Source organism: Halyomorpha halys, unplaced genomic scaffold (genome assembly GCF_000696795.3).
Source record: "Halyomorpha halys isolate HHAL.00 unplaced genomic scaffold, Hhal_1.1 Scaffold700.1, whole genome shotgun sequence".
NCBI lineage: Eukaryota > Metazoa > Arthropoda > Insecta > Hemiptera > Pentatomidae > Halyomorpha > Halyomorpha halys.
In genome coordinates this window covers 537,253-552,319 of record NW_027116789.1, presented here as the reverse complement: position 1 = coordinate 552,319, position 15,067 = coordinate 537,253, and the positions used below count along the sequence as shown (strand labels likewise).

At 27.9% G+C, this 15,067-nt stretch overlaps 1 protein-coding gene across 1 annotated transcript in view; it reads left to right on the top strand.

Moving 5' to 3' along the window:
- Positions 1 to 9,265: 9,265 nt before the first annotated feature.
- Positions 9,266 to 15,067, top strand: part of 26-29-p (C1 family peptidase 26-29-p) — a 33,135-nt gene continuing 27,333 nt past the window's right edge. Inside the window, exon 1 of the mRNA XM_014428187.2 lies at positions 9,266 to 9,393. Coding sequence (XP_014283673.1) covers positions 9,336 to 9,393 — 58 coding nt within the window. The 5' untranslated portion in view covers positions 9,266 to 9,335. The remainder of the gene's footprint in view (positions 9,394 to 15,067) is intronic.

Genomic DNA, 15,067 nt, shown 5'->3' with positions numbered 1-15,067 from the left:
TAATACATTTAGTAAATCTGATCTAAGTTAAATTGGAGTGTTACAGGCGTGTAGAGAAACTACCCATTGGTAGCACTCTAATGACATTTTACATTAGCTACAGTATCTTCACTCCAAGAAAAAGTTTTTCCATTTACATATCTTACATGAATTTAACTTCCAGGAAGGCATTTTGTGCTGTATTACTAATTTTAGCACTTGCATTATACAACTAATCTTAGGTCTTCAAAAGGGGAAATTGGTTGGTGATTGGACTGGAGAGTATTAGAAATATATTTTGTGTTACTTATTGCCTGCACACATGTTTGGATCAATATTTTGGTATCGAAGCTTGGGAGTAGGGGTATGACGCCCTGTGAGAAAAATCACTAATTAAGTTGAACAAAATTTGTTTAAAAAATTGAAATGTCGGAGGGAAGGGTCTTTTCATTATTAGTTGGCAAGATGAAAAATACGAATATATTCTGTCTTGCAACGTTCGAAAAGAGTAATTTTTTTCTATTTACTTATTGAAATTTAGAACAGCATTTATATAAAAATAAATCTAGTAAATGCCATGATACAAACTAGTGATTTTGAGTGGTAAGGAAGTTTAGAATGGAAGGATTGATATCGTTTATAGGCCAGATCGGCTACATATGAACGATTAAGGTCTTTATGGATGACTTTATTTTTGACAAAGTAAGGGGCATTGAGAAGGATTTTCCTGATTTAGTGAGGCCTCAAAACTCAACTCTGTATGTTCAGATCGGCCTTATCACATCAGTTTCCTCTCTTCTGAGCCTTGTGTGAGGATTACAGGTTAGTCCTTTTTCCAGATGTAAGAAAATACTAAAGGGAAAAATGATTATAACATCGCAAAGAATTATTAGCTTATCCCTATATCCAATTATGGTTCTTATGTTTAAATTTTTCAGTCCGCTGGTGTTCCTCAAGGTAGTACCCTCGGTCCCATCCTCTATACCGTCTATACAGCTGACATTCCAACCAATCCTAACACTATCCTCACCACGTATGCCAATGACACATGTGTGCTCGCAGTTAATAATAACCCATTAATTGTATCCCAAACTCTCCAATCCCATATCACAGCCCTCGAAGAGTGGTGTCGTAATTGGAGGATTAAGATAAATTCCAACAAATCACCTTTACCCTTCGTCGTAAACCTACTGACTGCCCTACAGTTTCATTTAATGATGTTACTCTTACCCCTGTCGAACAAATCCGCTACTACTACTACCGAACTACATTTGGACAAACGACTAACCTGGAATCCTCACACAAGGCTGAAAAGACAGGAAACTGCACGTCGATTTTGACTATTTCAGCACTTACTGGACAAACGGTCTAAATTTCCAACTCATTACAAAAGACTGATCTACAAGACTGTAAACGGCCAATCTGAACATATGGAGTTGAGCTTTGGGGCTCCACTAAACCTTCGAATTCCTCTCGTATCCAAAATGCTTCGTAAAATCATCAATGCTCCTTACTTTGTCACAAATAAAATCATATATAAAGACCTTAATGTTCAATATGTAACCGAGCTAGCCCGAACCAGATATCACTCCTTCCATTATAAACTCACTCAAACCTCCTAGCTTCTAACCTTGCATCCTCTTCCATTCCTGACAATCTTCCGAAGCGCCTGTTAAGAAGATGGCCACGAGACCTGCTAATGTAAAATGTCATTACAGTGCTAATAATGGGTAGTTTCTCTACACCCCTGTAACACTCCATTTTAACTAAGATTAAATTTACTGAATGTATTATATAATATACGGTTGTAAATTTCAATAAAGATATTAAAAAAATAAAATAAATGTTTTTCTATTGACTGTAGAGTTAAAACAGCATTAATGATTTTGATTGAACCTTTCTAAGGTACTTTTCTTAAAGCACATCAACGTTTCATAAATTTGAAAATACCCAAGAAAAATCTGGAAAAATATTATGAATAAAAGAAAATATCATTCGTGCAGTATCTCTTATTGCTTTAGCTATTTTAAAATTCTGCTACACAGAATAATAATAATGAACAAATGATATGGGGGTCTGGTTTTTCTCTATTATGTATCAAAATGGAATACATCCAATTTATAATGCAGTGGTCCCAACTGGTGGTCCGCGGACCAAAGGTGAGCCTTGAGAGGCTCGGGATGTGCCTGCATCCGATCATCCACATTATACAAGTACAAATAGACTTCTCTACAACTCGTCATCTTTTATCGATGAAGGGTTCCAGGCCTTGACGTCTTCAGTAAATTCCAATGCCTGGAAAAATGCAGAGGAAAACAGATGCAATAGAAATATAAAATCAGTTTAACGTTTATGATTTGTCACAAGATAAAATGTTTATTTTCAATTTTGTTCCTCTTAATTTAAACCAAACATAAACTTATTTTCGTACTGTATTAGATATTGGATTTACTACTATAATAGTGGAAACCAGCCCTGTATATTATTTGTACATTTTAATTATTCTTTATGGGTAACGGTTCCAGAATGAAGATTGTTTTTTATATATTTTTATTAATTATTGTGGTCCACAATTCGGAAAATTAAATTTGCTAACAAAATAGAAATTCTATTATTGAATGTTTTTTTGCCTTGCTAAACACAGGCAACATGCCCAACTGACACGTGACAGAAAAAGGCATTAAAAAAAAACAATAAAGTTATAGTGTTTCAATGAGCACTATTCAACAAGAAAAGCTGAATATGGTGTTATATAGGAAATATTAAAGAGCTGATCACTTCCTTGTGAACAAAATACAATTCTGAAAACCACACAATATCTCGCCAAAATCCTTATCATGTAAATAGTACCCATAGTCCAAAAGGAAAAAAAAATTCTCTCCAATGCTTTATTACTTTAATGAAAACTGTGTATAATTATTAATCAAAATTCATGTCTGCCTAGTATAGCTAGGAGGAATAAAAAATGGTGGTTGTTTCAAAACGTTTAAAAAAAACAATTGTTCATTCAGAGCTCTATGTATTTAAAACTAACTAAAAATCTATAAAATCAAGTAGAATATCATTTAAAGTAGAGTAAATTTACTAAAATATGAGACCTAACAGAGCTGTTACGTTCAATATTTCTTGAGATACAGTTTATTTAAAAGCAATTTAAAAAAAAATAAATAAAAAAAAAAAGACTGAAAAATCATTAATTAGGATATTTTTTGAGGGAAATTTATATTTTAGGAATCAGACAACGTACAGATATCTATTAGCGCTCAAATTAAAGCTATTTTAATGTGTTATAAATTAGTTTTAAGATGTTTATCTTTATAGGAGTAGTAGTTTTCATTATATTTGCTAAAATAAATTGATTTCTAGTTCTTCTGACAAAACGTCATATGAAAAACTTATATTCATATGCAAATATTATAAAATATACAACCCCTAAGAAGATAAACGAAATAAACTACTTAACATAAACACATCTGTACTATGGTTCCTGAGATTTAAAATTCATAAATCAAACATTTTGTCTGAACAACTAGAAATCAACATCTTGTGAATTTATTTTGGTAAATATCATTTTTTTTTCCTACGCCAAAGGAGGCATTTCTGCCATTTTGTTTCGAACAGCCCAGTATAGTTTAGTTTTGCTGAAGTAACTCCTGTCTGTAATCCAAGTTCGCCGTTGCCGCACATGCAAATATTATAGAAAATACTAATTCTATGAAGATAAACGTCATAAATTACTTTGTAGTACATTCAACTAGCTTTGAGTGCTAACAGACATCTATACGTCATAGGTTCCTGAGAATAGGTTACTGATTTCTCACAGTAAATTAATTAACTACTAATTTTTCAGTATATATTTTATGAAATGTTGATTTTTCATAAACTTTGTATTGGGAACTATAGAACGTAACTGCTCTACTGGGGCTCATATTTTATCAAATTTAATCTACTTTAAAGTTAGGTGGAGCACCGAATGAATAATTAATTGTTTTTAAATATTATAACAGCCGCCATTTTGTATTCCCCCAAACTATATTTGGCAGAGTTATCAATCATGACTAGTAATTATACGTATTTTTCATCAAAGTAGTTAAAAATTGGGGTAAAATGACTGACTTTTTTTCAACCTGGCTCTTGTACTATATGTATCGGTAGGTTTTTCGATTTATGGTTGATCCCATTTCCCCCCTAATCCCCAAACGATTTTTTGAAATAGTGATATTTTAACTTTGAGAATGTCTAGATAGGAGGAAGCTATGAAAATTTTTAAGTGAAATAATAACATATCTACTACCTGAACCCCCATAGAGAGCCCCCCCCCCCGTGTCCTCCCTATACCCAAAATTTTAGAACGCCAATATCAGGAAAGTTTGGGATGTGAAAATTTACCTCAATTGTGGTAAATAGAAAGAGCTATTAAATTTTATAACCTATTCCTCTACATCTGAATATAAGAAATTTGGATTTTATAGATTTGGGTATTATATTGTTAGACCAGAAAACAAAATTACAGTTGTCAAGGGTCAACATTCGCAATAGGTAAGTGATAAGTACACATCTAAAAGATTTGAAAAAATTAAAATATTTTATACTTAATATATGTATGATTGTATGAAGTCTTAAGATTATTTCATAATTATTTAGTTGAAATATATCATCTAAAAATGATTGATTGTTAAAATCACAATAGCGTTTAACAATTCCCCAATGAAATACCAACCTGATAGTTATTATAAATAAATGCTTCTAAAATTAAAATATTTTTAATAAAGTTGGTAACTCCGGTAAATGTTGTTGAGAATTTAAGATTTTTATTTAATCCTCAAAAGGAGTAAATAAAAAAAATTAAATTAAAAAATATGAACACATTTTTCCAATATCCATTTTGGAGGACTCCTGATGGTATTTCACAAAAGAATTAAGTATTTTTAAATCCAAAGTGGTGTAATTCCATTTTCTATAATATCTGAGTTAATGCTAGAAAGGAATTTTGAATAACAAAAACTACTGATAGGAACACCGTAACTTCTACAAATGCAGCAACACAAAAATAATTCTGTAAACCATATTATTCATCTGTTGATACCCAAAGTGGTGTATCTGCCATTGAGATCAAAGTTCACTGGAACTGAAAAAAATAATAACTTTTTGAAACTGCTTTATTTCATGTCTCAAGTGTGGAAAATGATATCGAAATGGCTATTTTTGTTTTTTAGAGTTAATCAAAGGTAAAACCAAGATCCAAAACCTTAAAATATTATATAATTACTTTCTTGTCTGATAAATTTTAAAAATTGTTTAAATTATTAAGTAACAATAAATTATAAGTCCTTTGAATTTCCATATAAAGTGCAGATGGAATGACGAGCTAAAACAATCATTTTGGTTTTTCGGTAGTATCCCAGAATTTTCAATTACAGTTCAACTAAAAGTCTTAATTTCTTAAAGAATTCAATTGAGTTACACCACTATTGATTTAAACGACTCAAATTTGTAGATTTATACATTTATAATTTATGTAATTTATGATTAATTACTATTAATCTACATCAGAATTTTTTTATAGCCCGATTTTATATAATCAAATTTTTTTTTTAAATTGTAGAAATATATGAAAATCAACAAATAATTAGATGTACAAAATTTAAATTCATGTTACTCAAACTTCATAAACACATAAGACATAATAAACCACACTAAATATAAAAAGACTAAATAAAAAAACAGAAATAAGGGACTGACTACTTGTTAGAAAGAAAAATTTTTGAATTTCTCCCAAAAATCATAAATCAAATCTAACTTCTGGGAGAAATCATTTCAGCTCATAATAGTACAAAATCGTTTAAGCAAGAATTGTAATGATATGAAATGGAAAATGGACTCGCTGTTTTGGAATTATTAGCCTCAAGCGATATTTTAAATTTTTTATTCTGAAATTTTAATTTCCCTGTCGCAAAAATTAAATTTTAATATTCTTAATAATCAATATATGACCAACAATCCATAGTTTGAATTATTTTGTAATAATGTTATAACTAATTGAATTATTACTAAAATAAAAATATTAAGTTTTTTTTTTTGTATTAAAATCTTTGACATGCTTATATAAGCCGTACATCGTGATTATCAAAAGTATTGTATAACGTGTTCAGGATAATTTTAAAAGCTATTGACATACTTTAAAATTTTAAAAAATATATACATATATTAAAAGTTTTTTTGATCTCAATTGATGTTGATTGATGATCGATCAATCATTGCAACTTCTTATAAAAATTCCTTAATAAATCATTTCTGAGGTTTAAATAATGCTTGAGTTGCCAATCTACACCCCTAGGTAACACCCATCAATTCAGTGGCATTAATTTTTTTTTCCGTCAGCAATATTGACAGAAAACGGTCAGCAAGATAACTCAAGGAATTCGCATTTATTGTTGCTGACTATGTGGTGTCCTAATAAGTATTAAATTCTACTTTGGTGATAAAAAATTATGCAAGTAACGATTTATATAGCAATACATTTGTCTGAAAAGGAATTCTATAAGCAAAAAAAAAGTATTTAATAATCAAAAATACATCGTATTACGTTTTCTTAAATCATTAAGCTTTTATTTACAAATTTACAGAAACAGAATAATTATTTCATTTGGTTATGGATGACGCATTCTTACAATCAAATAATTTTAGATTAAATTAATTTAACATTCATACATACAATAAAAGATCTTCTTGATTTTAATAGCTAATATAGTTAAAATTTATAGTATTGTACAAAAAATAATAATCAAAAATAAATAGTAATTTTTCTAACAATAATTATAAATAAATGTATACATCTCTTAAAGAAATTAGCTAGTTTGTACATTCATTGAATCAATGTAATAGTTCGTGGTATTTAAAAAATATTTAGAACTAATATTGATTATATTCATAATTGTTATAAAGATAAAGTTTTGTATTATTCATCATGTCAACAAAAAAAATTATTTAACAAGTTTTTAGCTAATTTTTAATATTGTTTACTTTTATGTATATAAATTTACTTCTCTTTCGATTTAGTTTTCTTCCTTTTTTTTTTTTTGTCTCTGTTTCTATTCTTTTTTTTTACGGACCATTTAAACACAAATTTTTTGTGGTTTTTGGTGATTCACGCCTCCAGAATGCATCGGAGCAAAATGCTGCCCTGTGCCAATTTGTGCTAAAATCTAATTTTCTATCAGAAAGCATAAACAAAATATACCTTTTCCCATTGGAAATCTAGTTTTAGTCGTTGTAGAGAAGAACTGGAGGTTAGAAAATTAATACTTTAAAAGTTAGACCACATGTCACTTTTATGACACAGCGAAAATTAAATCAATATGCTGATAATTGTTAAAATGAGTAGGATGAACATGCATACCGGGACACCCTATGTATTTGCTGATGTGTTTCCTGAGAACTGATGCTGGGGTCAACACACCCGTGGTTTCGAGAACTGTATTATAGCCATTGTCCCCTTAGCATATGGACCGTTTCGAATCCCTAAATACTTCCTTGAAGCTTTTATTCAATTCCATTTAACCATAGGTCAATCAAATTTATTATTAGAGCTCACTATTGTACACTGCTGATAAACTAAAAATTATGTTGGAATGATTCAAACGTGTGTAAACGTTCTCGAAACTGTATTTTATAAACATAAAATTGCCTTACTGTTAGGCACTTAATTATAATTAGGTGTCGAGTAACCCTACTGGGGCACACCCAACTTGTACAAAAACAAGGACCTGATTCATTATATAATTACGTAGACGTAACAACAGGGATTAATCGAGCAAATATCGTCTTGAGGTATAGTTATTGGTCAAGTATTACTATCTCCTTAGCGGATACTTAGAGGGGGGGGGCAAGAATTATCTAGAGGTAACCTACCTACATTAACCATGGTGGAGGAGTAAATTTTTCATTCCGTGGGACTGTCAAGAAATAAAAGTCACCCCCTCAGACCCCATTCGAACCAGTGGCGTTGCAGTTCTAAGTTTAAGTTCCACGACTTAACTACCTCGGCTATAATCAGCACTACCTCAGCATACTTAATACATTTTAATTAATTTATAAATGTAGTTAAAATTTTGACAAAATTACAATCTTTGTCCATTATGAATCCCACCCTATTCGACATTTAGTTAAAAGTGAATTTTAACAAAATTAAAAACTCTCGACAAACAATCCTTTTCAGAAATCCAGTATGATAGGTCTGGTTAGGGCGCCAAATTTTATGGAAAAACTTGGATTTCTCGGTACTAAAGCAAATGGAAGGGTTTTTTCAATCAAATTATATATTATATATATAATATCATTATGGCTAATGTTTCTTTAATTTGCCTCGAAGGAGTGAGGAACTGACTTTCATGTCAAAAACAAATATTTTACAACTTATTTTTTTATCAGTATGTCTTCCCATAACTTTTTCCTTCAACTCCAAGATCAACCTCTCTCCCTAGTCAAGTTCAAGATGGAAGACCTGTAATTATAAATAAAATGTAATTTATCCTTGTCCATTATTTAATATTATTTAATTAGATAATATATATTTTTTCCTACTAATTCCGAGTTACGTATCAGGGTATGGATGGGATTAGAATTTTTATTTTATTATTACATCCAATTCGAAATTTTTCTTTTACTTATTTTATTTTATTTTGATTTATCTATATATATGAGATTCTATTTTTCTTAATTTTATTTTTTTTATATATATTTTTATTATTTTGGTATGAATGTGATCAATTAAATCACTATTACTTATTACTTACTTATCACCAAGTCTAGAGCAGATTTCAATAATTATGAATAAAAAAAAAATCTGATTGTTTAAAAAAAATTAAACTGATGTTTAAAACTGTCTATTTATTACCACAAAAATTTATCTCTTACATTAACCATGTAAGGACCATCAGGCCAATCTGGTATCAAATAAATAAATAAAAATAAAAATTACCCAAAACTAGTCTTTTTTAAAACTACTGCTCTAAATTCAATGGATAGTTTTTAATTTTACTGGAATTTCTAATAAAAAAAAGTTCAAAGTTTTTTCATTACAAAAATAAATAAAGTATCTTAAAAATAAGTTAAAGACCAAGATTTTTATTATGATACCTATCTTAAATGTTGCAATAGATTATCGAAGCACCATAAAATTGGCAATAAATTATATCAACTGAACAATTGAGAAGATTGATTACTTGATAATATTATTGTGGGGGGGCGAGAGGGGGGGAGGGGGGCTGCTGAGCCGGAGTTTGACCCTGGGCTGAGATTGGTCTTATCGTCTGCTATTTATTGGCTCGACTCGGGCGGGAGAGCTCAGTGCCACCATGGCATCGTCAGCGATCTTACTAGCGTTCTTCTCTGTCCTCTCTGCCGCCTCTGCCGGTAAGTCTTATTTAATAACAAGGAAAAGGTTTGGTTAAACTAATCATAATAACAAAATTTAATAATTATTACAATAGTACTCTTTATTTATTCTGGTAAAAATCCTTATAGAATAATGTTAAAATTAAGATATTTAGATGAAAAGAAAAAATAAATACTAATAATAATAAATATGCTTCAATAAAATCGGAAAATTAAAATTTTTAATTTTTTTTTCGAGAAAAAAATTAACAATTAATAAAACTATTGTTGTATTAAAAAAATAGAAAATTTATAAAAAATGTATACACATATACTTATTTACAAATTACGACTATGCATGGAAAAGGTATTATATAATTAATGGGAAAATCTGTGAATAGAAAATGATTTTATGTATATTTTAAAATAAATAATTTTCAAAATAATTCTGTCTCTAAGGGTCATATACCCTTATATATAACAACTCCTTGAAAAATTAAAAAAACCTTTAAAAATCTAATTATTATTTATTTATAAGATGATGTTTTAGTCCCATTATTTTTCCATTTTTAAACATAATTCCTCGTGAAAACACATTAAATTTTTGCATTATCATTATTGGTAGTTGTCAATTTCATTTCCCTAACTGTACTGTGTGAGTGATATAATAACTTGTAGGGAAATAGAATTGAATACATAAATTAATTCCCAGATATATAATTGATAATGAAAAGAATGCGTAATTATATCAATTTGATATAATTACGCATTCTTTTCATTCAATACACGTAGCACTGCATGCAGTGCTACGTGTATTGAATGAAAAGAATGCGTAATTTGACGAAATACAGTTTATCAACTATTTGACGAGTGTTCTAACACGAGTTATTAGGTTCAAAATGGAAAAATAATAGGACCAAAATGTCGTCTAATGAATAAATAAAGGTTAATTAGAGTTTTAGAGTTTTTTTAATTGTTCAAGGAATTGTTATATATAAGGGTATATGACCCTTTGAAACACAATTATTTTGAAAATGATTTATTTTAAAATATAAATAAAATCATTTTCTACTAAGTGATTTTCCCATTAATTGAATAATACATTTTCTATACATAGTTGTAATTTGTAAATAAGTATATGTATATACATTTTTTATAAATTTTAATACATCTTTTTAATACAATAAGTAGTTTTATTTGTCAATTTTTTTTTCTATTTGACAAGTGTTCTAACACGAGGTATTAGATTTAAAATAGAAAAAGAATAGGACCAAAACGTCGTCTTATGAATAAATAAAGAATAATTAGAGTTTTATCAGTTTTTAATTTTCCAAAACATTTTTATATAGTAAAATAAATAATAATAAAATAACACACAAATAATGAATATATACTTATTTACAAATTAGAAAAATATATAAAAAAATAAATTCACAAGTATTAAGATACTGACTGAGTAGAAGATAATTTAATGGGAATCTCACAATAAAAAATAATGTAAATAAACTTATGAGGTTCTATAAAATTAGAAAAAATATACAAAGAATGTATATATATACTTATTTACATATCATGACTATGGATAAAAATAGTAAATTTACAATTATTAGGAAACTGGTTGGACAGAAGATGATTATATGATGATAAAAGACTTATCTTGGGAACTAAAAAATAATCGCTCATTTATTTTGTATCTAGCTTTATTATTATTTTGTTTTAGAGATTATAAATGAGCACCATTACATAATACTTTTATTATTTGAAATACTCAAAAATTTATATATCCGCTATAATCATATTCTGTATAAAATTTAAGGATAAAACAGCTAAAAAAAAATATTGATATAGTTGTCTATAGTTAACATAAGATTACGTTAATATTATAAGATTGGCGTTGGGACATTACAGAAATGCCGGAAAAAAATTGGAGAATGCTCTTAAAAAAAATTAATATTTTTTTTAATATTAAAATATACTCTTTTAAAAATTATAAAATATTAGTAAAAAAATAATTAAAATAGAATTATTACACAATATTAAAAAACATTTTAAATTTGAACATCCTTTAAACCAATTTATAATCAACTTGAGATCTCTAATATATACACATTAAATGAGTATTTTGGTATTTAAAAAAGTTAATGTAATTACCTCTACAATGAAAATTTACGACTTACAGCAAGTGTTGTAATTTGATTGTCGTCTTCAACAAAATCAATTGTTACCATGACATAGTAAATTTAAAATTATTATCTCAAATGTTATTTCAATCATCTTTCTGTAAAAATCATAAACAAAAAATCTTAAAAATACGAAACAGATTATTATTTTGCGTATGTCCTAATGTTTATATTTTCAGAAAATAATATTTTCTCAGAAATTTATTTTCTGAACTAGTCGTAATGTTTTTATAATCATACAAACATATTAACACTTATTCTGGATTTTTTAGATTAAAAAAATTATGATATTTATATAGTTAAAATTATAAAACAAAATTAAACAAGTTAAGTATTTTAAACTTTAAACACTAATTATTTTAAAAAATACAGATCTTTTAAATAAAGGAACTAAAAAAAAAAATACTAAATTAAATGTATTGAAACAGATTTTCAGAAAATGTTATGTTAGCGTGTAGATAAACTTATTGATTGAATTTTTTTGACGAATATTTGAATAGAAAAAATAACAAAACTAATAATGCATTTTCAAAAATATATAGAGTCAATTCTAAATATTACAAAATATGTGAAAATTCCAGTTCGTTTCTGTTACAAAAACTTTTTTCATAAACATTAGTGAAACCACGACAGCTAAAATGATCCTTATAAAACTATACCTCAAGTAAATAGATTTATTATTTTAAAATAAATAATTCAAATTTTATCCATTATAGTCTCAAAACCTTTCATTTCTCTTATAAGTCAAAATCATTGTTTATCAAGGTTGTGATAAAAGTTTACGGAATAGTGTCTGCTGATAAATGATTTAGACTTTGTTTTCAGTGATATTTGACTAATTAGAAATTGATGTTTTTGACCTGGGCAGAATAGCCTGCATGAAGTTAGAGTTTTTTAAATTATATAGTTTCAATGTTGTATTAAGATTGTCCCGGAAGATGGCCCGGTTGGCCGAAACGTCGGACTTATAAGAGAAATAAAAGGTTTTGAGACTATAATGGTGGATAAAATTTGAATTATTTATTTTTAAAAAATTATCAGTCTCAAGAAAATATTTAGATTATAAATAGATTTATTATTTTTATTTACCGATTAATAAATCATACATACGTTTTATCAGTAATACTAGAAGAGAAAGGACGGAGTTTTCAATGTTGAGATATGAAATGAGAATTGGTATTGGTTCGAAACCGGTTTTGATGATTGTACTATAATGAAACATTCTTCAACAAAGACTCGTCATTAAAGAGATAATAACTGATCCACAGAAGTGACTTCGTATTCTTCTTTAGTATTTGATTTTATGTGGACTTCAGTTCTACTGCATTCCCATTTCTGTCAAGCTCACCTGCAATTTAATAGTATTCAGCTACATTATTCAGAATTATAATGTGCTCATCGAAAAGATGTATTTAGATTTAAAAAATAATATTTAGTGTTAATAAATATAAATATTTTGTCACGTTATTATCATTCCTAAAGCATAATTCTAGAAAAAAGGAACAACTAATATTTTAACACAATATTAGCTATTAAAACTATCTAATAAAGAATGATTATAACATATCAATATTCTGTTTCTAGAAGTAAAATGAAATATTAATTTTTTTTTAATATAAACTTTTATTTATTGATAGATATTACAATCTGCTGCACAGTTGTGGGCAATAGGTAATAGTGATGAATGATCACATTCATACAAAAATAAAATAAAATAAATGAAAAAGAAAATCACATAGAAATAAATAAAATCTCTTAAAATATATGCGAACAGAAGGACAAAGGAAATGAACATAACTGAACAATGTGTATGAAAAAATATAATAATCTCTAGCCACATTTACACTCTTATATACAATATTTACACAATCGACCTGAGGATCCCTGAGCCCACTCTATCACCCACGTGTGAGGGGTAGAGCAGAGCTCAAAAGATCCCAGCGCATCCCTCTCGCCACATCACTAGTAGTTAGCCAATGGAGGCTGAGCAAGTGCGCTAAAGCCGCTAACACTCAACTAGAGAAGAAAATACAATCATGCCAGAACTCCAATAGTCCATTTTTATTTTACGAGTACAATAAGTCTCTTGGCCACTGCCACCTTTTGTTTCGACCTTCTAGGTGGATTGTAGGGATAAGGATTGAACCAAAGGATTAGGGTGGTTGGAAAGGTTTATATGGAATTTTGAGAATTTGGTTGGTTTGAGGTCAAGGAAAACAGGGATATGAAGGTCATGGTGTAGTGTAAAATGAAATATTAAAATGAATTAGTGAGTAGAATGATTTCGGTGCAAATTTTCCACAGGTTGTCAGGTCTCTAGTTAAAAAAATATACATATATATACACAAGCAGACTCATTTTACAATTAAATTTGGTATATAAAAGAATAATAATTGGATTTTTTTTTCAATACACTTTGGAATGAATTTAATGAATCGAAGCACATTTATTTTTTATCCATTTTTAAATGGAATGTTGAACATTGGCCGAATACCATGAAACCAAAGATCGTGCCAATATTCGATAGCTTTTTTTTGTGTCTTTTCTTAAAAAACATCCTACAAGTTTTATAATTTCATAGTCATAACACTGAAAACTATATTAATCATGTTTTGTGTTATTACTTACTATTTAATTTACACTTGATATTCGGTAACAAGTGTAAATAGAAATCATTTTTCTTGTAATTTAGTTATATAACTATTTTTTTTTAATATATAATTCAAGAAATCTTATTAATAATATATTTCTTATGTATATTACTAAAAATAAATAACACAAACTATAAATAATAATTTATGCCACTTTGTCTGACAAATCCCTAAAGTTATATTTCTGTGGAAATTTATAACAAAATTAATAAAATTTAATTAAATTCTGATTTAATGTAGGCAGAATTGAACTATTTTTCGTCAAACAATATTTGAAATGTTATAATATTTTAGAGTTGACTTGTGAGATATAGTTTAAACAATATTTTTTAGTAATTCAGATAAATATATACTGGCAACTGTAAAAACTTATCTTTATTGCAAAACATTTAACCTAGCATTCGTCCGGCTATGAATACTTTTTATTATTATCTAATAGAAAACAAGACTACATCATTAAAAATAAATTTTCATACGGAAAAAAAAACTTCTCCATTTCCTGATTTGTTGATGATATTTAATATTAACAATGTTACAAATAAAATATAATATATTATATATATAAATGATAAACCGTATTATTTCAAATTATGAAGATGGTCAAGGGTACGGTCAAAAGAAACAACTTAGTCAAAATTATGACTTTTTGAAATCTCTCAACTAGAAAGTACTGATGAAGCTCTACAAAGTGGGGCGAAACGTCGGCAAATAAATAGTTTTAAACTAAACTGAAAAGAAGATGGCCTCGAGATTTTCTCCTTTAGAAATGTTTTTGGAGTTCTATCATAATCTATAAATTATTTATTGATATTTGCAACTTGTATACATATATACACATCAAGTAAATTTGCTGTAAGTGATATTATGACATGATAAAAACAT